General features: G+C 36.5%; 3 protein-coding genes across 5 annotated transcripts; 1 reads left to right on the top strand and 2 right to left on the bottom strand.

Moving 5' to 3' along the window:
- Positions 1–5,284: 5,284 nt before the first annotated feature.
- LOC128029220 (kinesin light chain 1) lies at positions 5,285–10,787 on the top strand. The gene is made up of 12 exons (XM_052616851.1): positions 5,285–5,494; positions 5,581–5,811; positions 6,666–6,741; positions 7,024–7,249; positions 7,346–7,433; positions 7,540–7,641; positions 8,138–8,311; positions 8,389–8,488; positions 8,573–8,622; positions 8,705–8,835; positions 8,923–8,989; positions 9,519–10,787. Exons 1-12 carry the CDS (start codon positions 5,285–5,287, stop codon positions 9,657–9,659), a joined length of 1,596 nt encoding a protein of 531 aa, XP_052472811.1. The 3' UTR covers positions 9,660–10,787.
- Positions 5,561–17,806, bottom strand: LOC128029218 (general transcription and DNA repair factor IIH helicase subunit XPD-like). 3 transcript variants are annotated; one of them, XR_008187314.1, is made up of 25 exons: positions 17,626–17,806; positions 17,384–17,483; positions 16,898–16,975; positions 16,747–16,809; positions 16,521–16,634; positions 16,310–16,426; positions 15,956–16,072; positions 15,749–15,872; positions 15,580–15,676; positions 15,346–15,479; positions 14,783–14,951; positions 14,547–14,665; positions 14,156–14,225; positions 14,003–14,072; positions 13,592–13,693; positions 13,122–13,185; positions 12,669–12,790; positions 12,495–12,587; positions 12,299–12,371; positions 11,848–11,918; positions 11,594–11,737; positions 11,377–11,520; positions 11,082–11,175; positions 10,838–10,940; positions 5,561–5,709 (listed from the first exon to the last, which is right to left on the bottom strand). XR_008187314.1 is itself a non-coding variant. In XM_052616850.1 (23 exons), the coding sequence occupies exons 1-23, from the start codon at positions 17,628–17,630 to the stop codon at positions 11,083–11,085; spliced, it is 2,283 nt and encodes a 760-aa protein (XP_052472810.1). In that variant the 5' UTR covers positions 17,631–17,805; the 3' UTR covers positions 10,967–11,082. The 3 variants fall into 3 exon arrangements, 1 of the variants encoding a protein (XP_052472810.1); XR_008187313.1 differs by having other exon boundaries at positions 11,052–11,175; positions 17,626–17,805; XM_052616850.1 differs by lacking the exons at positions 5,561–5,709; positions 10,838–10,940 and having other exon boundaries at positions 10,967–11,175; positions 17,626–17,805.
- A 416-nt stretch (positions 17,807–18,222) lies between these two features.
- Positions 18,223–19,960, bottom strand: LOC128028567 (cdc42 effector protein 2). Its single transcript, XM_052615819.1, has one exon. The coding sequence runs from the start codon at positions 19,744–19,746 to the stop codon at positions 18,910–18,912; it is 837 nt and encodes a 278-aa protein (XP_052471779.1). The 5' UTR covers positions 19,747–19,960; the 3' UTR covers positions 18,223–18,909.
- Positions 19,961–22,601: the final 2,641 nt, after the last annotated feature.

The following is a 22,601-nucleotide window of genomic DNA, read 5'->3' as shown; positions in this document are numbered from 1 at the left end:
ATAAATGCAAAGGCATTGCAATTAACAACTCACTGAATTTGCTTTAGACAGGAGTGCCCTGACCTACAAATACCACATGAACTCTTAAGTGAGGATGAGCAGAGACAACAGAGAGAGGGAGGTATAAAAATGGGGTTTTAGTGGTTCTATTGACTTTGGTCTCATCACATTTAGAGATATAGATTAACTCTCTCACTGTTTGAGAACATCGCCCTGCACTGGCCCAGCCAAGCTGCCCTTATTGGGAGCAGATCTGCCCCTGGCTCCTCGAGCAGCTGAACCATTAATCACTCCAGTCTCACATTTCTGCCCACAGTTGCTCTATTGCTTTCATTCTTCTTCCACTTTATATCCCTTGACTAATTTTTCGTCCTAAATTGCACACTGGTTTTACTCTTTCCATGCAGCAAAGTGTGCCAGTGTCACAGTGTCATTCTGCAACAGAACCCTCCCTTTCCTCAGTTCTCCACGCTCTGATTTTGTCTGTATATGTTAAACCAAAGACGATTCCTAGATGCATCCTTATCTGCAGGGATCCTATCATTAAGTTAAGCCTGTCTGATGGGTCCGAAGCTAATGCTGCTTATTTTACACACCCAGACAACAACCCCCCTCTTACCCCAACTCACCCTAAGCAGCTTTATATATACCAGCCTGGTGTCACAGAGAGAATCCTCCCTGTACATGTCCAATACAGAGTCCATCTAGTGATTTTTTACTGTCTGATGTAACAAACAGATTAGCATTTACTTTGCATTTGCGGGAAGTAATGTGTAATGTTTTTGTTGCTAAGCATTGATAATAGAATCAACTCAGGTCAATGGCTTATTATCATTACATGTAACTATAATGTCCAAAAATGCTAAGTAGGCAACTTTTATTTTTGGTTCTTTATTTTCACAACAGTAGGCTGCCTCACTAATGCTGTCAATAATGAAGCAGGCAGTTGTTCTATTTAAATATTACTTGAAATGTGAGGCTTTGGAATCTTTACTGAAATATTTACATATATTGACTCACTCAATTATTATATTCACTGTAAAAAATAAATAAATAAATAAATAAATAAAATACTTTGCTAATGTTTTCAGTAGGCTATTATGAGATATGACACATTGATGTCTTTACATTTTACAAATTATAGCTGTATATGTCTGTTAGTTATACAATTTCAATATAACAATCTGGAATCTGCTTTTTACCATAAAATATAATATATAGTATCCATGATGATAATACAGGTGGAAAAATAGAATAGCACATGAAGAGTTCATGTTAATACCATTATGTCCGTAAAAGATGGTGAGAAAACAACACAAATTGCACTGAAATAATGCACTAAATAACATAAAATGAAACATGATAATGTACATTTCACTCTAATAAAAACTGAGTTAAAATAGCGCAATTTGAGTAAGGCTCCTTAAATAGTACAGAAGACGTTGGGTTGATTTTACCCATCAAATTGGGTTGTTTATTTAACCCAGCATAATGATGATTCTTTTTATTATTCTAACTTATATTTTACTTCATGCATGAATTAATGTTTACAAGTGAACGTTTGTCAAATACTCCACCCAACCACCGGTTTGCATGATAACTTCCTTTATTTTGCTTATCATATTTACAGTTTAATATATTTTATATCGTTTTTAATACGTAGGCCATATATATTGCATATTTAAACTTGATTAACAAACCTTAACCCCTTAACTGTCACTCACATTTTGGTACATAGATAGTGAAAGAGCATTATCCAAATTAAAATGTTTATAATTCATGAACGAAAACATTTGGTTTACATGATTTTGACCATTTCCATGGTTATCCAATGTCTGATTTTAAAATGGGCTTTAAAAGATGCATTTTGACATTTAAAGTTTTCAACGGATAGATCCTTTTTTTATGATTTCTAAACCGTGATAGAAAAAAATGGTCAGAACTCCTGTTATTATGTTGATTTTTTTTTTTTTTTTTTTTTAGCTGCGCACTTGTCAGATATTAATCTATTACTTTTCCTACCTTTCCAAAGATATATAGTTTGTTATGAGTAGATTAGGACTTCATTGTAAAATAGTAACGTAACCTTAGGAGTCCCACAGGGTGACAGTCTGTAAAGATCAGATATGGTAATTCAGAGATTTTACTTACAAAGCAATACATTTGACAGTATTTGACAGTAAAGTTAAATTATGCCAAACCCAAAGCCAAATTTGAGCCAGCTGAAATGATTAAGAATGAGCCTCATTTGAACTGCATATGTGATTCAAGTAGATTTGTAACTAGTCATGGTGCCACCCTCCTGTGTTTGTTTGTTGATGATGTTGGACGCAGTTCAGAGCAGTGGCAGGTAGGTGGCCTGAGCTCGAGCTCGAGCTCGCTCCACACGGCGCAGTCGCGCGGCTGACGGATCAGGTAAGCGCTGTTAAGTCAGCCTGTCTGCGACGCCACAACAGGTGAATGAATGTCCGCCACCGAGGATCTATCTACTTGGCTGTTACATCTATTTATCGCGACGACATCAAGGGAATAAAGATGTGATGTGAGTTACTTTAGTCGGAATTGTCTGGCTGTAAGTTGGGACGCGTCGCGTTCACTTCTGCAGGTAAATAAACATCAGCTGTTGACTCTCACTGCTCAACCGTCTCTTGATGTGACCTGGGAGAGTAAACAGCTTTACAGGACGGTTTAGAGGACTATTAACTTACACTCTCGTTTAGTTAACAGTGTTTGTTTTTACTGAATTCGCTTTCGTTACAACTGCTAAGCTGATAAAAGTGTTATTTGTTAAGTGGACTATTATCCTCTCATAAAATCACTTTTTAAGGGGTCTAACGTTACCTGTTGTATAGAGTGTCATTGTTTATTATAAAGAAATGTTCATTTATTTAAGGTTGGCCAGCGCAATTGTCAGAATTAATATTTTATTCAAACGTGTTTTATTTTCGTGCTACCTAATATTTCCCCCCTCTGTAATTCTATATATTTGTCTCTTATATTTATCTGCAAATATATCTCTGTACTTAAAACAATTATTTGTTTACACAATAAGTGTCTGATCAGACTCAACACTAGTATTCAACTGACAGATCAAATAGGCCTAGATGACATTATCGTCATTATTTACTCGCCCTCATGTCAAGCCAATCCTCCAGATTTGAATGACTTTATTTCTTCTTTGACGTTTGTGGATTTTAGGTGATATTTTAGCCGATCTTTTCCATATACTGACAGTAAACAATGATTGACAGCTGTCAAGTTTCAAAATGACAAAAATGTGACTCCTGCTGTTCTGTATTATAATTCTTCTGAAGCCATACAATAGCTTTTGCAACAAAAAGACTTAAGTTTATGTTGTTATTCACTGAAATTTTAAATGAGACGACTTGGAAAATATAGCACACTAGTCATATGAACACATTTTATGACACTTCTAAGGTGAACCCTTTAAGTGTTGAACTGGAGTCTGTAAGACAGAGTATTCAGTGCAGTTTAAAACCGATCAGAACTGAAAAGCTTTTCCATCAACAACAGCCAAAATAGAGAAATATCATTTGAAACATAAAGATAAAAAATAAAACATGCAAGTTAGCCATTAGTCCATTAAGAATGCCAAACTGGTATCTAATGCATTTTAACATTGTTTTATTTTCTCAATTAATTAAGCCTAAATGCATCTATCCTGTGCTGATGACCTCATCAATCTGGCGTAAACATTAGCTCAGCTCTTCACCTCCCCAGAGAGATATCTGTTACTTACCTGTAAACTGATTCTTTCCTAGCAACCCTTCTGCTTGTTCTCATCTGTTGGGGCGGCAGAGGAGCTTGCCTTCACTTTTCTCTCTTAAGGCTAAAGGGGGTGTCTGCTCTTCCCTTAAAAATACACTGTAAAAAAAATCCATAAAATAGGTCACAGTGTCCTGTATTAATATGAAGGAATTGTCTGTATTGATTTTTTTTTTTTTTTTACAGGTGTTTTACCTGTATTTTGAATTTTGCACTTCATTGCACTGTGTTTAAAGTTTTCATAAAACTAACGGTTAATGTCTTGGCAGAAAATAACATATTCCTTTTTTTTTTCTTTTACACCATTTTATTCAGTTATATTCTCATGCTTCCTGAAATGTGAACACATCACACGTGATATGTTTGTATTAATGGAGTTACTTTTATGTTGTTTTCCCATCTTTATTATGAAGATTGGTCTCTTTTTTTTTGCAGCCAAATGAGATCTTCCTTTTAGTGTGAATTAAGGTCAGTTTCTGATATTCTATACTGTGTGTGATATAATTTTACTTGTGACCCTTTTCAGTTTTTTTTGTTTTTTTTCGTAGATGTGTTTGTCTATACATTTCCCGGTATAATAATGTCTGAGTTTATGTAGCTAAAGTGAAGCAGAAGGTGCTCTGCAAATCTAATTTGAATGCAGAGGCTTTTTATGCTGCACATAGTATTTATAATATAGTAAAAACTGTCAAATATAGATTGGCAAGTATGGAAACATGCTGTATAAGTTTTTATTTAACCTTTTGTGAGATCGAAGTAACATAAACACCCATTTACACAGGTTGTTTGAAAAAAAGTCTGATATCTGTTTGTCTGAAATGTAAACACCGTGACAAGCTCACAAACCACTTTAGATTCAGTAAAGCAGTTTATACAGTAGCTGAACTAGTAATTTAATTCTCTTATGCCCAACAAGGTTGCATTTAGTTGACCAGAAAACAGTTAAAACCATAATATTGTAAATCATTATGAAAATTGTATATAACTGTTTTCGATTTTAATATATTTTAAATGTAATTTATTTCTGTGATGGCAAAGCGGAATTTTCAGCAGTCATTAGTTGAGTCTTCAGTGTCACATGATCCTTCAGAAATCATTCTAATGTGCTGATTTGGTGCTCAAGAAACAGTTATTCTCAATATTGAAAACAGATGTGCTGCTTAATATGGAAACTTAATGAGGAAACCATGATGAATTGTTTCATGATACTTTGAATCAAAAGTTTAATAGAACAGCAATTATTTGAAATTTTTTACCATTTTAAATGCATATAAAAACTTTGAATAATAATTTGCATCGTCAACATAATACTCAATATAGTAACCCAGAAATCATGTTACTTTCTGATAAGCCCTAAAGTTACACAGCAGAAATAGTGTTATTTTAAAAGTTATAATGCACTCCTGCATGCTGTGTGAAAAAGGCTCAGTTTGCACATTGAATGCATGTTAATTAATACCAAATGCATATCTTCCTCTTTAGGGACTAAGTGTCGGACATGTTGTCAGGGGAGGAAATCTTATGCAGCACCCAGCAGGTGATCGCAGGGCTGGAGGCTCTGCGTGGAGAGAACCGCACGCTGCTGGACAACATGCAGGAAACGCTCCAGAGCCAGACACCCAGCGAGAGCGGCAGCCTGGAGCAGGAGAAGACCAACATCATTTTAGAGTCTCTGGAGAGGATTGAACTGGGCCTAGGAGAGGCACAAGTGAGTGACGCCGTCATCCTCATTCACTTTCTGTCCCATCGAGGGCATTTCCACTCACCCTGGCTGTCTGTTTCCTGCTCATCCAGGTGATGATGGCACTGTCAGCACACCTGGGCTCCTTGGAGGCAGAGAAGCAGAAGTTGCGTGCTCAGGTGCGGAGGTTGTGCCAGGAGAACCAGTGGCTGAGGGACGAGCTGGCCCGGGCCCAGCTGCAGCTACAGGAACGGGAACAGGAAGTGGTTACTTTAGAGGAGCAGAACAGACACCTGCAGTTCATGAGCAGCATCCGCAAGTACGACCACGAAGAGCCGTCTATGGTAAGGGTTCATCTTGAAAACATTCATATGGTTAATACATTTAGGTTCTTAAGCTAAACATTTGTTCTAGACTAGCTTTATAGATATGGGTTTTTTATTATAAGAAAATGGCACACAATTAAGTAATATTTGACAAAATTACATCCTGATTGGTAATGATTCACAATAACAATATTCTGCTCAAAAGTGACATTAACCTTGTTTTTCTGTTCTTTTTTGTAATTTATTTAATTATTTATTATTTATATATTATTTAATCACAGGCATATTCTTCGCTGTGGTTATTTCTGATAAATAAGTACACAATTTTTTTATAACTTTTTAGGGGTAGAATTGTGTTGTGGAAATGACGGCGCAGCAGGGGGACAATCGCAATTTGTGTCAAATCTATATCAATTAAATGTATTTGTATAGTTATGTTTATTTCATTTTCTGTTTGGATTATGATAGTTTTAAACATAATTTTATTAATATTTTCATGATGGATTTTGATATTTTATCTAAAAACAATGCTCCTAAAAAATAAGTAGGATAAATAAATGTGTGGCATGATATCGCATTTAGCCAGTCTGACCTTCACACAAGAAGAAGAAGAGGTTGAGATCTGAAAAATCAACACTTGGGATTTAAAACATTTAATAAAAAACACCCACCTTTTTGACTTGAAGGCCCCCAATTGACCCCCATATAAACAAAGATATTTCCGTATTTCTACTGTAATTATGACATCCTGTCCTCTTGGAAGTGTGCCATAGCCCCCTTGTTGGCCGCGAACTGATGATTGGGGGGCACTGGTCTATTCAGAATATTCGATCGTACACTTATGACATGATCATGCTGTTTGTTTCTTTCAGGAGGATAAAGATTCGAATTCAGGGAAGGAGTCCCTTGATGATCTCTTTCCTAGTGAAGAAGAGGAGCAATCCCACAGTACGGCAATCCTCACCGATCACAACTGTTCCTTTACACATGTGTTTACAGAGTTTGTAAGGTTTAGGGCAGTGTTAGGTTTTAACCACAGTTAGGATTTACTATAACCACAACTAGAATTTAAACTTCTTAAAGATTATTTCGATACATTTTTAGTGAGAGAGACGAGTAGCGGTCAGGAAATTGAGAAATGTCACAAGATTGGTTTGGACTCATGATCACCAGAGCTCAATCTATCAGAGCATGTGCGCATGTGTCTCATCGCAGCTCTTGTATTTGCAGTGTCTCAGCCGCGCAGTAGTGCTGCTGCTGCTGCCCAGCAGGGAGGATATGAGATCCCTGCCCGACTCCGAACTCTCCACAACCTGGTGATCCAGTACGCCTCTCAGGGCCGCTATGAGGTGGCCGTGCCCCTCTGCAAGCAAGCTCTGGAGGACCTGGAGAAATCCTCGGGCCACAGCCACCCGGATGTTGCTACCATGCTCAATATTCTGGCTTTAGTGTACAGGTCACACATTCATTTTACCTTAAAAGTAAATATAATTATTAATCTGTAAAATTAAATTATAATCTTCTTAAATAACATTAATATTATGCTCTACAGAGATCAGAACAAATACAAGGAAGCTGCCAATCTCCTTAATGATGCATTGGCCATCCGTGAGAAGACACTAGGCATAGACCATCCAGCAGTATGTACTTTTTGAAGATGTAGTATGTTACTGTTATAGGTTGTTTTTCTTTATGCAATCTATATCCGTTAGGTACCTTTCCTTGAGTTTATGTTTGTGTTTGTAGGTGGCAGCTACTCTGAATAATCTGGCTGTGTTGTATGGAAAAAGGGGGAAGTATAAAGAGGCAGAGCCGCTGTGTAAAAGAGCTCTGGAGATCAGAGAAAAGGTACTGCCACAAAAGAGTGAATTGTAGCCCTGCGTGTCCTTTCCATAATAGCTGTAAGATCAGATCATGATCAGATCACCTGTACACAAGCCGTTCAAAAGTTTGGGGTCAGTGAGATTTGTTTTTGAAAGAAAGTACATTTATTTAGCAAGGATGCATTAAAGTGATTAAAAGTGACATAAGGCTTTTCCATTACAATTGTAAAAAAAATTAAATAAATGGTTTCAGATAACTTTCTATTCATCAAAGAATCCTGAATTGCACAAAAATACTAAGTAGCACAATTGTTTTCAACACTGATGATAATTTTTTTTTTTTTAAGTAGCAAGTCATCATATTGTATCATTGATTTTATAACGACTTCACCTTTATCCGTTAAATCAAGAACAACTGGAAAAGTCACGGAGCCTTTAAATATTGTTGTGGCCTTGGAGTCAAAAAGGTTGAGAACCACTGGCCTATTCTGAATATCTTGCCTATCTTTGTCTATTGACAGGTGCTTGGGACAGATCACCCTGATGTAGCCAAACAGCTGAATAACTTAGCCCTCCTATGCCAGAACCAGGGCAAATACCAGGAGGTGGAGCAGTACTATGAACGTGCACTGCACATTTACCAGAGCCAGCTGGGTCCAGACGATGCCAACGTGGCCAAGACCAAGAATAACCTGGTCAGGATAGTGTTTTGATAATGATAGTAGTAGTTTATTATGCATGCTATATAATATACTATTTATGTGGTCTTCAGGCCTCCTGTTACCTCAAGCAGGGCAAGTACAGGCAAGCTGAGGCTCTTTATAAAGAGATTCTGACTCGTGCTCATGAGAAGGAGTTTGGTTCAGTAGAGGGTAAAGTGAATTTTCTATATACAGTAGTTTGACCTACTAAACATACCTGTCCAACAGTAAATTCCTATTTTCACATCTATAAAGGGGATGGACGGCCCGTTTGGATACATACAGAAGAGGGAACCTCAAGACAGGTGTGTTTCTGATCCAAATATGTATGGTTTATGAGCTGGAGGAGCTTCTTAATGTACTTTTTCTTCTGTGTGTGCACTGCAGGATGGTCTGGGAAGTCTGAAGCGCAGTGGATCGTTTACCAAGCTCCGGGAATCCATAAGACGAAGCAGCGAGAAACTTGTTCAGAAACTGAAAGGTGTTGGAACAGAGGAAACAGCCCCTCGAGCTGCTGGGTAATGATATTCTGCTAATTGTTCAGCTCTTGTCACTTTTTATGTATTAGAGAGCAGTATTTTATCTACTTTTTTATTTTTAAACAGGATGAAGAGAGCCAATTCTCTAAATGTTCTTAATGTGAGTCTCAAAGAGAGTCAAGAGACTGCTGTGGTAAGTGTTGAGTCTTTCCTTTTAAATTTGCTCAAGTATCTTATATTCACCAAGGCTGTTCTTAATTGATTATTTATTTTAATAGTGAAAACAGTAAAATGTTATATTGTGGAATAATAATATTGAGAAATAATTGAAAACGATTTCTATTTGAATATCTTTTAAAATGTAATCTCTGATGGCAAAGCTGAGTTTTCAAGTCAGAGTCACATGATCCTTCAGAAATCTATCATGATGATTTAGTGCTCACAACACATTTCTTATTATTATCAATGTTGAAAACAGTTGTGCTGCTTAATATTTTTGTGGAATTTTTTTTAGGATTCTATGATTAAAAATGATAGTAAAGACATTTAAGTTACAAAACATTTGTATTTCAAATAAAGGATGGTCTTTTGAACTTTCTAATAATCAATTTAATGTATCCTTTCTGAATACAATTTTCTTTCTGGTGGTGAATAACTTTACAGTAAGCAGGAATAAGTTGGAGGTTGATTAACAGCTAATGAAAGTTTATTTTGTCTTTCAGAAGCCCAAGAGGCTGACAGACGCACGAGGTCTGAGTTCCAGCACGCAGAGTTTAGCTCGCCGTGCCTCTCTAAGTGGTGAGACGGCTAACTTTCAGTCAAGCCACATGACATCAGGACTCTGGGGAAATGCACACATCTGACTAGTCTGTAGTAATGACGAAGATCATATTTGACCATAATATGAGGACTAGTACGTGATGAAGAATGCAGGCCTCCCTGAGACTCACTTTAAAGCAGTCCATTAGAGTGCTCCTGGAAAAGGAAAGCACTTTTTGGCTTTACAAAAAGATTTTTTACACAGTGTAAAATCAGTTCAGTCCAATCTACACATATTTTAAAAGCCAGTTGCAATATAAAATGTCAGAAATGTATAATTTATTACATTTAAAAGATGGGACCAAATTTAATAATCAGGCTATCCAATATTACAGACTTCGACTGTGCAGTTTTTTTTTTACTATTTTTGCAGGCAAAATCCAGTCATTTAATCAGGAATCCATGCATTCAGGAGTTTCTTGTGAGAACAAAAAAAGGTTTTCACTCAGGTTTCACTCATGTTCAGGTTCACTCAACTGGAAGCTTGTGTAGTGGAAGTCTCTATTTTATGAGCATAATTTATCACTACATTATTGACCTGCAAAGTTTCTCCAAGATTTTGCAAATGTTACTGCACCTCAAAAGTTTACTTAGAATATTGGAGCAATATGTGACAGATTCCATGTCCTCACACCAACATGCAAAATAATTATAATATTGGAACTGAACAATTTGCACCTTAAATCTTCACTTCTAAATGCACTCAACTCAACTAATTGTAATCCATGATGTTACATTCCAAGATGCATGTAAGATATGCTGTGGTACATGCTAATTTGTCAACCAATCAACCAATTCATCAACCAATTGTGGTATGACTTGTGCCTATAAAATAAGGGACTTCTGATTTTACAATTTCGAGCAGATGTTGTACCTTATATATATATATTCACATGCTGTGCTATTGCTTTAGTTTAAGTTCTATTTATCAATAGGAAGGATTTTATATTAGCGGAATTTCAGGGTACTAATACACAGAATGTGACTTGAATCTAGCTAGTGGATATAGATACTGAGAGGTTAGGAATCAATGAGCAGTTACATAATCTAAACTGCTGTACAAGCTATGTTGTTGAATCATGTTACATATTCCATGAGCTTAGGGGAAAATATTTATATACTGAATGTTGCTGATGAACTTAATAAAATTGTTCTACCTCTGTCAATCAAAATGTGTAAAAAGTTTGTTCAGATAATTAGGTGCTTGACAGCTTATACAGACCAATCAATAGCTGGTATCCAACTCCTGGTGTCCTTCAGTTGTTTCCCTCAATTTAGTGTGCTCGTGAGCCCTCTACAGCTGCTTTTGAGACAACATGTTTCTCCTTAAATAGTTAAGAATGACACTGGCTAAAGAACAGCATTTATTCATGCTTATGGGATTGTTGTAGAAAACACCATATTAAAGAATCACAAAAAAATGCACACATATACACATATCTGCCAGTCTTTGTTCGCTTTGAGACCTCAGGCTTGTTGAGCGATCTGAGCAATTTTCTTAAGCATGTCCTCAGACTGCAGTTGTTCCAGAGTCAGCAGAGACAGACCCAACTGATCCTCCTGCCACACAAACATGACACAAAGACTCTTGATTCAACATCACCTCAAAACCTCATCCAGCCAAACCTATCATTTTCATTTCTCTGGCTTTGGTTTAAATTTAGAAAGAATTGATCTCTTGACTAACTGAATTAACACACACACTAATCAAGAGAGGTTTAGATGACTGAACAGGTTGAGGAAGGTTAATGTTGATCTTACCCGTCTGAAGGGCTGGGCCATCTGTCGGAGAAAGTGCTTGCCTAACTGCACAGTCTCATCGATGGTCAGATTTAGGCTTCCATCTGTAAGGTGTTCCTGGATCCAGCGGGGCAGCTTTCCTCGCTTATCCGCTCGTGCGTAACGCTGAGGGAAACACATCAATTAAACAACTAAGAAAAAAAAAGAAATCATGCTACCTTCTCACTAGTTGACTTACCTTATCTGCAAAGATCATCAGGCCGTAGTCTGTTTTGCCTCGAATGGCTCTCCCCACACACTGAGCCGCATGACGCATCGCATCAAATGTCAGAAAGTCATTTTCCCGGATTTGAAATTGGTCTCGGAGGTATTCCAGCCGTGCCTGAAAAAAAATAAAAAAATAAAAAAAAAACAGGACAGGGTATTTTTATTAATTACAAAATGATTAAGAAATCTTCAAAATTAGAATCTGGAAGAAACCGCTCTACAAACCTTTAGGATTCTGCTCTGGGTATAAACATACGGCACTCCAAACATGATAACGGCACGACCATAATGATGAACTGGTGTTTGAAAAGAAAAACTGATGAACAAACTTTTGATTAAAACAAGAAAAAGTATTGGCGTAAGGGTCAGAAAGATCAATTTAATTTAAAAGGGAGAACAAGATTATTTTCCTGACCCCATTAGCAGATTTATTGTTTTTTGTTTAGCACCATATTCTTAATTTTGCATCTCTAGTAAATTTATCTTGATTTAAGAATAATTTAAATATTTGTACAGGGAAAAAAAAATGTTATGCCATGAGTGTAAAACTTTCTGCTCCGATTTAAGACCTTTCTAAGGCCTTCATTTATGCAAAGGCGAATTAATACTTTTTAAGACCATGTAGAAAACCTGTATAAAGTAACTTTGCAAAACTGTTAAAGGAACTAGTATCCACCAAAGTCAATGCCCTCTGACACTTTCCCTCTTGCCACTGAAAGCAGAATTGCTCCTCTGCCGTTCTCACAGGCCTGAAAGTGAAAGATAATGAAAGTGATTAATTTCATACAGGGCACCTAAGATAAAGTCAACATTACACAACACGATAAAAGAAAATAGCATTAGAGAGCATTAAAACCCCAATGTTTATTGACCTCTTGATACTTCTCCAGGGCCATGCTGGTCTCAGCTGCATCCTGGGTTTCTATGAAAATGAGCTTGTTTCTTTGGATGTTCTCTAAGATCCCCTACAAAACCAGGAAGAGAATTTGTTATGCTTATCTTAAAAACACTTTCAGTGATCTGAGAAAGAATCAAGTTGTCCATACCTGTTCATACCATGAGGCCACAATGTTCTCCATGTAGATGTAGCTTGTGAAAAAGGCAACGATTCCATCAGGAACGATGGCAGACATTTCCAGGAGCAGGTTTCCATAGTTCCGGATCACAGCTATGGGATGTATTTTAAATAAATGAGTTGCCTTTTAACTGCACTCACAAAATAAAATCAGTTATATACCGTATTTTCCGGACTATAAAATTAATTTGATATGAACCAAGAGAAAACATTACCTTATGCTGCTCAGTGCTCCTGTAGTCTACCCCTGAGAACATAGAGCGCCCTCACGCGGCTGTAGACGGTAATGTTTTCTCTTGGTTCTTGGTTCTAATCTAAATAAATGCGACTTATATATGTTTTTTTTCCTCATCATGACGTATTTTTGGACTGATGCGACTTATAGTCCGAAAAATACGGTAAACAAAATCACAAAACCGCTTGCCAAAGTCTTCTCTGGTCTCAAACTTGGAGGTCATCGCTACCTGATCATTCCCTCGGCCAACAATCTGAAAGTTGGAAAAAAATAACATTGTCTAAGCTTGTTAACAAAAAAATAAATAATCAAGAAGAACAATATTAATACAATATTGTTATTATTACATGAAATACAGTAAATAAAATGATTACAATCACTAAGTACATATAAATATTCTCAGTTTATGTTTATAAAAAAGAACAAGCAACTTTCAGCAGAAATATCAAACAAATCTTTATGCAGGGCTTCCAATATCGTGCCAAACAACAGGGGGTTTTGGAGTCAAAAAGACTAAAAAAGCCACTGATTTAATGTCTTTAAAAGATAACAATCCAGAATAAATTCATTTAAAACTCTAATATGCAAATATTTGCATAACTGCTTTCTTCAAATGGTGAACTACACACTGCTGGATGGCATTCCCAGTCATAACTCACAAGAGGGCACAGGCAGGTTCGTGCCAGTGTCATGGTGAAAGATGCCATAGTGACTGGGCGGAAATCAAGGATGCGTGGATAGATGTCCAGCGGAGAGAGAGTCTATTTAGAGAGAGAAACAACAATGACCTAGTTTCTAAAACAAATAACTGCAGAAGATTGAACTAATATTTGTGTTTCGCAATAACACTAGATGTGTAGGCTACTGATGTTGAATGAAAAGTTCCCCATTTTAAACCAATAAACAAGCTAAAGCAAACCCATTTAAAATGTGACTTGAACTTAAGGTGAAAGTGGAGTGTGTCTTACACAGATGGCATGAGTGTTAACAGAGGGATTATAATGAAGAGATTAGTGAGCAGGGTGTGTAATCTAATATTCAAGGAAAGATGAGGCATATGGATTGCTTACCCCTGATGTAATAATGACTGATTGAAATCGCCCAAACACTGGCTTTATGGCGATAGAGGGGTCCATGCAACTGCATAGAAACAAATCCAAAGTTAATGATGAAGACATTTCATAAAAAACATGACAAATTGTATTAGAGCATAATTAATGCACCTGAAGTGAAGAACAGGATTTGCTATAGTTGGCGTTCTATCTTCAAAGGGCTCAATGATGATGGTGAAGCCTAAAAGAGAATGATTACACATAAAAACTCACTCTTGTTGGAAATCATTATTAGACTGAGAAGAGTTTGAGATATTAGCGGTGTTTCAGTGTGGTCACGTTAGCATAATTTCAGAAACATTTCACGGGCCAAAAAAAGATCCAATGGCAAATACTTGAGACCAACTTCAACCCACTGCAAAACTGTTTGCCCTTATGCAAAATTCCCAGTCACATGGAATCTCTTCGGAATTACTGGATTTCTCTTGTGCAAATTTGCAGAACAATATTTAATGTGACCACAGCTTTATGGTGGGAGGAGGGCAGGACGAGGCTTTGTTACCTTTGCTGTAGGTGCTGACAAGTGTGGCAAAGTGTGAGATCAGGGTAACGGCTGAGAAGTCAGCAATGTCTGCAATCTCTAGCGTCCTCAGCAGTGAGCGCAGCCTCTCGGCACAAAATCTAGAAGTGGATTAAATATACATTTAGGCTCAGGTGAACATGATGCTTTATCATTTATTAATGACCATCAGTACTTCCTGTATGGGACGGCAGAAGAAACGGCTTTCTTTTATTCACCTCAGAGGTTTGCGGTCAATGCAGACCTTCTCATGGATGTCTTTGAGGAACTGAGGAGCGCTCTCCTGCACCACATGATGGATCCGCAAACGTGCCTTCAGGTATTCAAGAAAGCGCTTCATGAAGCCCACAAAGTGCTCTGCAGTGCGAATGCTGCCAGGTACAGCCTCTGTAGCGAGAGTCACATATATTTGGACACTTGAGACAAACTTCATGAACCAAATTATTGAAACAAATGGGATTGAAAAAAATGAAAGCAAAATTCTCACAAAGGAAGTGTGTTAGGTTTCATTTCATAGAACAGAAATTTTATTTTTATTGTTCAATCAAGACATTTTCTGCTTGTCAAAGAGGGAGAATGACTTCATACATCAGCTGTAATTAACCTTGGGACAAGCTGGTTGAAAACCATCACCAATATGTCTCAGTTAAGTTATTTTTTGAGAAATATGACATGTTTTTGCAGATGGTTCTTGGGTTTGATATCTTGTATTTATTGCAAATACTGACACTTTTGTGTGGCTTAAGACACTTTAGGGCTTGTTGTAGATAATAAAAGTGACCTTGGAGGATTTCATCTGGCAGAACTGGATTGGACAGATACATGTCAGTTTCTCTGGCAACATTTGCTTCTTTAAGACCTTCAAGTAATCTCCTGTATTCTTCTCTGAGTTTGGCAGCATCTGTTTCCTTAATTCTTTAAAAGAACACAAACAGAATACAGGAAATTAAAGTCATTACTCATGTAGTAATAAATAAAATACTAATGAATTCACTCTCTCAGTATTTTGTCCCACCTGCTAATGGTGTTTTGCAGGGTTTCCACATTAGTCTGGCAGCGATCCAGCGTCCTCCTGGTAATGTTGACGCTCATGGAATCAATACACACATTATCTAGAAGAAAAGATATCACCTTAAATAACCGTGATCTGTCCACCATGACAAGCGCAGTGATTTTCTACTCACCGATGTTGTGAGCCTCGTCAAACACAACCACAGATTTCTTTGCAAGCTCTTTCGAGACCAGGTCTGCAATTTTGGGATCTAGTAAGTAATGGTAGCTGTACACCACAATGTTAGCGTGAAGAATCTGAAAGAAAAAACATGAAATCAACAACACTGAATTGCATGCTCAGCAAACATCCACCATACTAAATCTAGCAAAATACTCACTGCATAACGTGCCAGGAAGTACGGACACCAGCCTTTTCTACGTCCAAAGTCCTTCAGATCATCCAAGTTATATATACCAGGAGCAATGGGCACCTGTCTGCCTACTGCATCAAATTCCTGCATACAGGGAAACAATTGTTTTAATGTTAGTTATATATCTGATTTAATATATATTTTAACAAATATGTCTTTAAAACATCTTAAATGGACATGAACATTTCATAAAATATATTGAAATTCCTTGCATCAAAAAAGAAGGTGCCTTAAAACAAAATTACACATATTGTTCTGGGATTGTGAACGGGGGAAAAAAAAGCCAAAGGCTATAGCATATGCTTGAGAAAAGCATTATACCTCAAAGAATTGGCAGACCGGTTGACTTGGATTACTGTGATGCTGAGCTCGAATATAGGATGCTGTCAGACTGTGACACTTTCCATCTACTTCTTTTCCAAACCGCAGGGAGCTCACCTGTAATCACACATACACTTCCACTTAATTAGCTAACCCTGCACAAAAATATTACAGAAACCACTCACAAAGCTGCTCATGGAGCAGCTTCTACCTCTGGATGAATGCACAGATTTTTCCGTGAAGAAAGTGCCAGTGCAAGGAAGTCATTTTTCGCTTTTGTTTGCTTTGTATAATAATCCATTAGTTTCCTAAGCTCCTCCACAACCTGACAGGAGAACAGAGAGGTTATAGAAAAGAAAGATAATTAACTGATGAAAAGCATATTTGAAAAGAAATTTAAAGATAAGTCATGAATTAAAAAAAAAAAAGTTGAAAACCTTCTCTATCTCAGGCACGGTGCGGGAACAGTAGACAAGCTTTGTGACTTCTAAAGGGTAAGCCTGCAAGAAATTAAGATATAAATTAAATTACATGCAGTTATCATGGTGAAGTTTCAAATGATGTAACAGTCATTCAGAAATCCCTCACCTTCTGGTAAGCAACGATGAGTGAGAGAAGAGAAATTGTTTTTCCGGTCCCTGAGGGCATTTCGAGAACTCCATGACCCTTTGCACATATAATAAAAGAGGGAAACAGACAGATAGATAGATAGATAGATAGATAGATAGATAGATAGATAGATAGATTTCATATTTCTTTGGGGTTTTAAATTACTTTGAACTTTCACTTGATAGTTTAAATGCCCCTGTTGTGAGACAAAAGTAAATGCACAAATACTCATGTTGTCTCTCAATTAATATAAAAACTGCAAGCATGATTGACTGAACTTTTGATTATTCACTAATGTGAAAAATTTTGTGTCTTCTCAAAAATAAATAAATAACAATAATAATTCTCACATAAGATGCTTACACTTACTTACTACCATTCAATATTCTAATTGTTAATGGTATAATTAGAGAAAAAAAAAATAATAATTCTACATAAATTTAAATAAAAAAGCCGTTAACACACCTTCGCATCCAGCGTCCTCTTCAGCTCGAGCATGTACGAGTATTGTTCAGGATAAATGTAGTCATACGGGAAGTAAACTAATAAGCCGTCGATATTCAGCCTGAATGGATGAAAGAGCCATTACAGCAGGAAACTTCTGTTAATAACTAATAATAATAACGGTTAGGAGTATTACCAGTCTGCACATTTGAAGCAGTGCTACTAACTTAATCCACTTTTTACAATTTTACCGTTTTACTTACTTCATGTTTGCTGGTACTTAAACTTTACAGCTCTGGTGTTTTTCTCGTAGTCAGTTTTCTATAGTTTCAAACATTTATATAGCTGTATATTTAACTGTCATGTGAATTACACAACAAGCGTCTATCGATTTATACAGGCGTTTTAGAAGCACGAGAATCTGTCGACACTAATACGCGTAAGGTATTTTGCTTCTGTGATTGGTTGTTCCGCTTGAAAACCCTCCCCAGTCTGATATCTTATTGGATGATACGCATGTCAATTCAACTTTTTACCGGAAGTACATTTAGAGCCAGTCTATGGGTTAGACCTAAATAATCGAAAAGAAGATCGGACAAAACTTTAAAAAACTTAAATAAATAAATAAATTCTGCCTGACAGGTTGTACTTTCCTACCATCAGTTATTTTAAATAGTGTAAATAATAATTAATTTAATTTAAATAATAGTTTTACCAAATTTAATAAATGTAAATAAATGTATTTTATATTAAATAATTAATATTTTTTATTATTGAGTATATAATAAACATGATATTTTTAATAATACAAGAAAGAAATAAAGAAAAAAAATGTATTATTAAAACAGCAGAGGCATGTATTTATATAATATTTTATTTACATTAACATTTTATTTAATGCATTAAAATGCAATGAGATATACTGTGATATTACACCCCAACAAACATAAAACTTTACAAAGTGACTTCATTTGTACTCGTAGCAGGGTATAAAACTATCTCTTAGATCCTGAGTTTTACATATCTGCATAACATGTTTAGTCCTAAGGAAGTAAATCAAAGCTCTATTTTGGGTCACTACTTGATAATATTCACATTGACTAAAAATTATACTTTCCGAACTTTATGCAAAATGTTTGACATTTTCAAGATTTTTTTTTTAATACATAGCCAAAATCCCAATTCATTTCCCTGCAAAGCATAGCTTAATAAGTAACAGCAAATATAAAAATGAACAAATTGCTAGTGCCTAAATTATTTACATCTCAATTTAGGCTACAATGACCAAAACCCAGCAAAACATGTTATGTTACAATCTGATCACCTTACGGAAATTAATAGACTGTCTTTTTCAGAGTTGAAGCTGTAATGGTTTTTGCCTGTTTGTTATAGTACATGTGGATAAAAATGTGTCATAACCCTACAGCATCTGTGGCACGACCAGCTAATGCTCTTTCATCCCAATTCTTTCACTGTGCTTTGAAACAGGCAAAATAACATAAATAGGCTGAGCTGATGCCTGTATTACAGTATCTGATAGAGTCCCCTTATATCTCATGTCTTTCTTCCACACTCTTATAGCGGTCCATGATTCTAAGAACATCCTCCAAAATGGACGGCCCCAGGTCCAGGTCCAAACCCATTAGCGACTCCGAGCGTGACATGCTGGGTGAGATAGCTGGAGATTCACAGTGTTCGTTCCGCAAGTCCTCATTACTGAGCCCTGCATCAGAGTCCAGACTCAAGCCTCGCTTTGGGTCCAGTGGACCACAGCCTTCCGACATGGAGTCATCCGAGGAAGCTTCAGATAAGGAGCCCGTGGAAGGCACCAGGTGCGGCAGGACTGGGATCGAGGCGGAGAGACTGAGGTCACGGCAGGGATCCCTGTGCTTCCTAATCCCTTCCCCACACACAGACATGGAGCGTTTCTGCGTTGGACTGTGATGGTGATTCTGCTGCTGATGAACGGGGGACGGCTGCTCGTCTAAATGCAGACGGGGGGGTTTAGGAGGTGGTTGCACAGGCGCAAAGAATACCGGCATGGAGATGGTGGTTTTGAGGACAGAATTGTGATGAGAATTATGACTGCGATGGTAAGTGTGGCTCTTGCTGTTCACATCTAAGATCTCATTAATTCTTCTGTCAATGCTGTGAGAATGAGAGCTGGGCGCTTGATTGAGGGCTGGAAGCATGTCGAGTTTGCCTTGCAAGAACCCCACATCACCAAACATGTCCCCTTCTCCTTCAGGCCCAATATGGGCACTGTGACACATATCACCCAGCGGCGGGCTTATCATGTCTCCTGAAAGAACGTCCCGTATTTTTTGCTTCTTGCCTCGCTTTGGTGTGGATGTCTTTGAGTACATGGGTGTCTTGGCTGGCATGCTGTTTCCCAGTATTTTGTGTCAAATGTGTGATGATGTTTGTTGCACAAATGGAGAGGAAACTAGTCCTCAGTCTGATATAAGTTCATTCATATATTTCGGTTGGTTTGTCACCTTTATTTCACTTTTAAATTCCCTGACAGCAGCTGGAAGTGACGCACTCTGTGTCTGAAACTCTTCAGAAGCTCCTGGAATGAATCATCACAACGGCAGATCTGAGGAACAAACAGGGAGAAGAAAGATTTACAACCTGTGAAACTCAAGAGTGGGGTACAATTTCAAAAAACACAAAGAAAAGCAGATATATTTACTGTGCAGTTTGAACAGCGAAGAAAACAACTCTGTCTTTTTCCTCTGAGCAGAGATTTTTCTCTTGTTTTGGAGATTCATAAAATATAATAGCAAGGATGTTTGTTTGCATGCACGCCTTTATGAGTATATTTTGAAAGTGCCTCAGAACATTATTGGCAGTAGAGAACGAGATTACAAATCAGCACTGCTGTTCTCCTTTGAAATCCAGCCTTTAAATTACATTGGTTTGTATTGAATTTGCTATGGGGCCCCCTCAAAACCTATTTTCTCCAGCATCCATTTGATAAGAAAATAAGGGAGGGTACAGCATAGACAGCATAAAGTAGTTATTTTTACTTCACCCAGAAGATGTAAGTTAATTATGCTGTCATTGGCTCAGCATGTAAACCTGTTATTGTTTCTCTATGACAGCCATATGTTTTTACCCGTTTGACTGCTCACCGCTTGTTGCTGAGATTTATTGGGCTGTGACGCAACTGAGAAAACATGCTAGTAAAAAAGAAAGACAAAAATATGTATTGAATGTTTAAAAGATGTTTGTTCCATCAATGGAGAGAAAAAGTGATTTAAGATGTAAAAAGATGTATTATATGACATCCTTGTGACCTTCAGAAAAACACTTTACGATTTACACTAACACACTATTATGTAATGTTTAAACACTGTTAGTCCTAGAGATCAGCCAATTCCCAGATTTCTCTACTAAACCACATGGTGTCATTGCGTTAACATAGCTGAGACTTGAGTCTACAACAACCATGGTGTATAGAAAGTGGGAGGCTTGGTTATTTATCAGGTTATTGTTTATATATATATATATATATATATATATATATATATATATATATATATATATATATATATATATATATATATATTTATATTAATTAAATGAAAGAATAATATGAATGACTGAAACCTTGATTATATAATTAAGTGCTTTTACAATCACCAAAACCTAGATTTGTACAATGAAAAGCCATATAACAATACACTTTCAGATATATTAAAATTTTCCTTAACTAAGCACACTGTTTTTGGTTATTTTGGTTGCATCCATTTAACTTATCTGTCGTTTCTTCTAGATTTTAAGTTCTGAGTTCAGTTTCTGTCACTAGAAATACAATTAAAAGTTGTCAATAAATAATGTGTAACAAATGCTTTGCTGAAACATTCAAGCAGCAAAGATTTTATTTTTTTATTTATTTATTTTTTTACAAATTATAATGTATCAGATTCAACAAGTATTCACTAGGCTACATGGCTCATCTCAAGACAATAAATCTCACTGACGTAGTTCGAGTAGTTGAGTTTTAAATGATAATATTCAAAGCGACAGGTAAAAGTATCTGTACTTGCCTGTGATATCTGCGTTGAAATGACTCGTTTGTTCTGGACGGTTATTCCGGGGTGTTAGGGGATAAGCTGTTCTGAGTGCGCGTTCTCGGCTTAAGCGCGCTGAAGCTGAGGGTGACGAGCTGCAGAAGGGCAGGGACGGGGGCGTGCGCGCATGATGCAAGTGAATGAGAAAATCTTTGGCAGAAAGACGCCTAAAGAGGGTTTGCACACACACTGTACACAGCGTTTTGAGTGTTAAAGTGGGCACTTATATATAGGCACCGTTTATGCTCGCTCCCTCTCCTCAGTTATTTATTTGTAATTAAGAAAGGAACAGTTCAATTAAAAAAAATATTTAAAAAAAAAATTATATCATGTACTACTTTTTTATCTTTGAAATAAGATATATTATGGCTTTTTGTCATCTGTTGAACATAAAAGACATTGTAAAATATAATGTCCAACCTGTGCTCTTTTCAATGAATGAAAGTAAATGGTGAACACAAGTACTTTGAATACAGCGTACATGTAGTATACAGTTTTTGTGATTGTTTTTTTTTTTATTGATTATTATTTTATTTTAAAATGGTGTTTTATTTTCCTTTTTGAAACTTGACAGTCCCTGTCCCCATCCCCTTCCATTATACGAAAGAGAGCAGCTCAAACATTCTGGAAAATTTCTCCCTTGACTTTCTATGGAAGAACCAAAGTTGGGTAGATTTGGAATGACATGACAATGACTAAATGATGACAGAATTTTCAGTGATGAACTATTTCTCTACCTTCAGATCAATCAGCATAGCAAGTGCTTAGCAATGTCTTTTTTCATGCTGATGCTGCATTGACTCATGGGATAGACAAGCCCTACCCTGGTTTAGGTCTGTCTCATAAATTGTCTAAAAACAAAGCAAGACAGGTTGCATAAGCACAGAAACAATGTTGTAATATCCCTTTACTGTTAAAAAAACCCTATATATATATATATATATATATATATATATATATATATATATATATATATATATATATATATATATATATATATATATATATATATATATTATTATTATTATTATTATTATTATTATTATTATTTTCAATAATAGTCTAACAAATCATATGGATGTACATACAATTGATGATTATTAAATATTTATTATTTTAAGTTCAATTACATGTAAAATTGTTTTGCAAAAAAAAGTCTC

This window comes from Carassius gibelio, chromosome A15 (assembly GCF_023724105.1).
Source record: "Carassius gibelio isolate Cgi1373 ecotype wild population from Czech Republic chromosome A15, carGib1.2-hapl.c, whole genome shotgun sequence".
In the NCBI taxonomy this organism is placed as follows: Eukaryota; Metazoa; Chordata; class Actinopteri; order Cypriniformes; family Cyprinidae; genus Carassius; species Carassius gibelio.
This window is presented reverse-complemented; position numbering and strand designations above follow the sequence as displayed.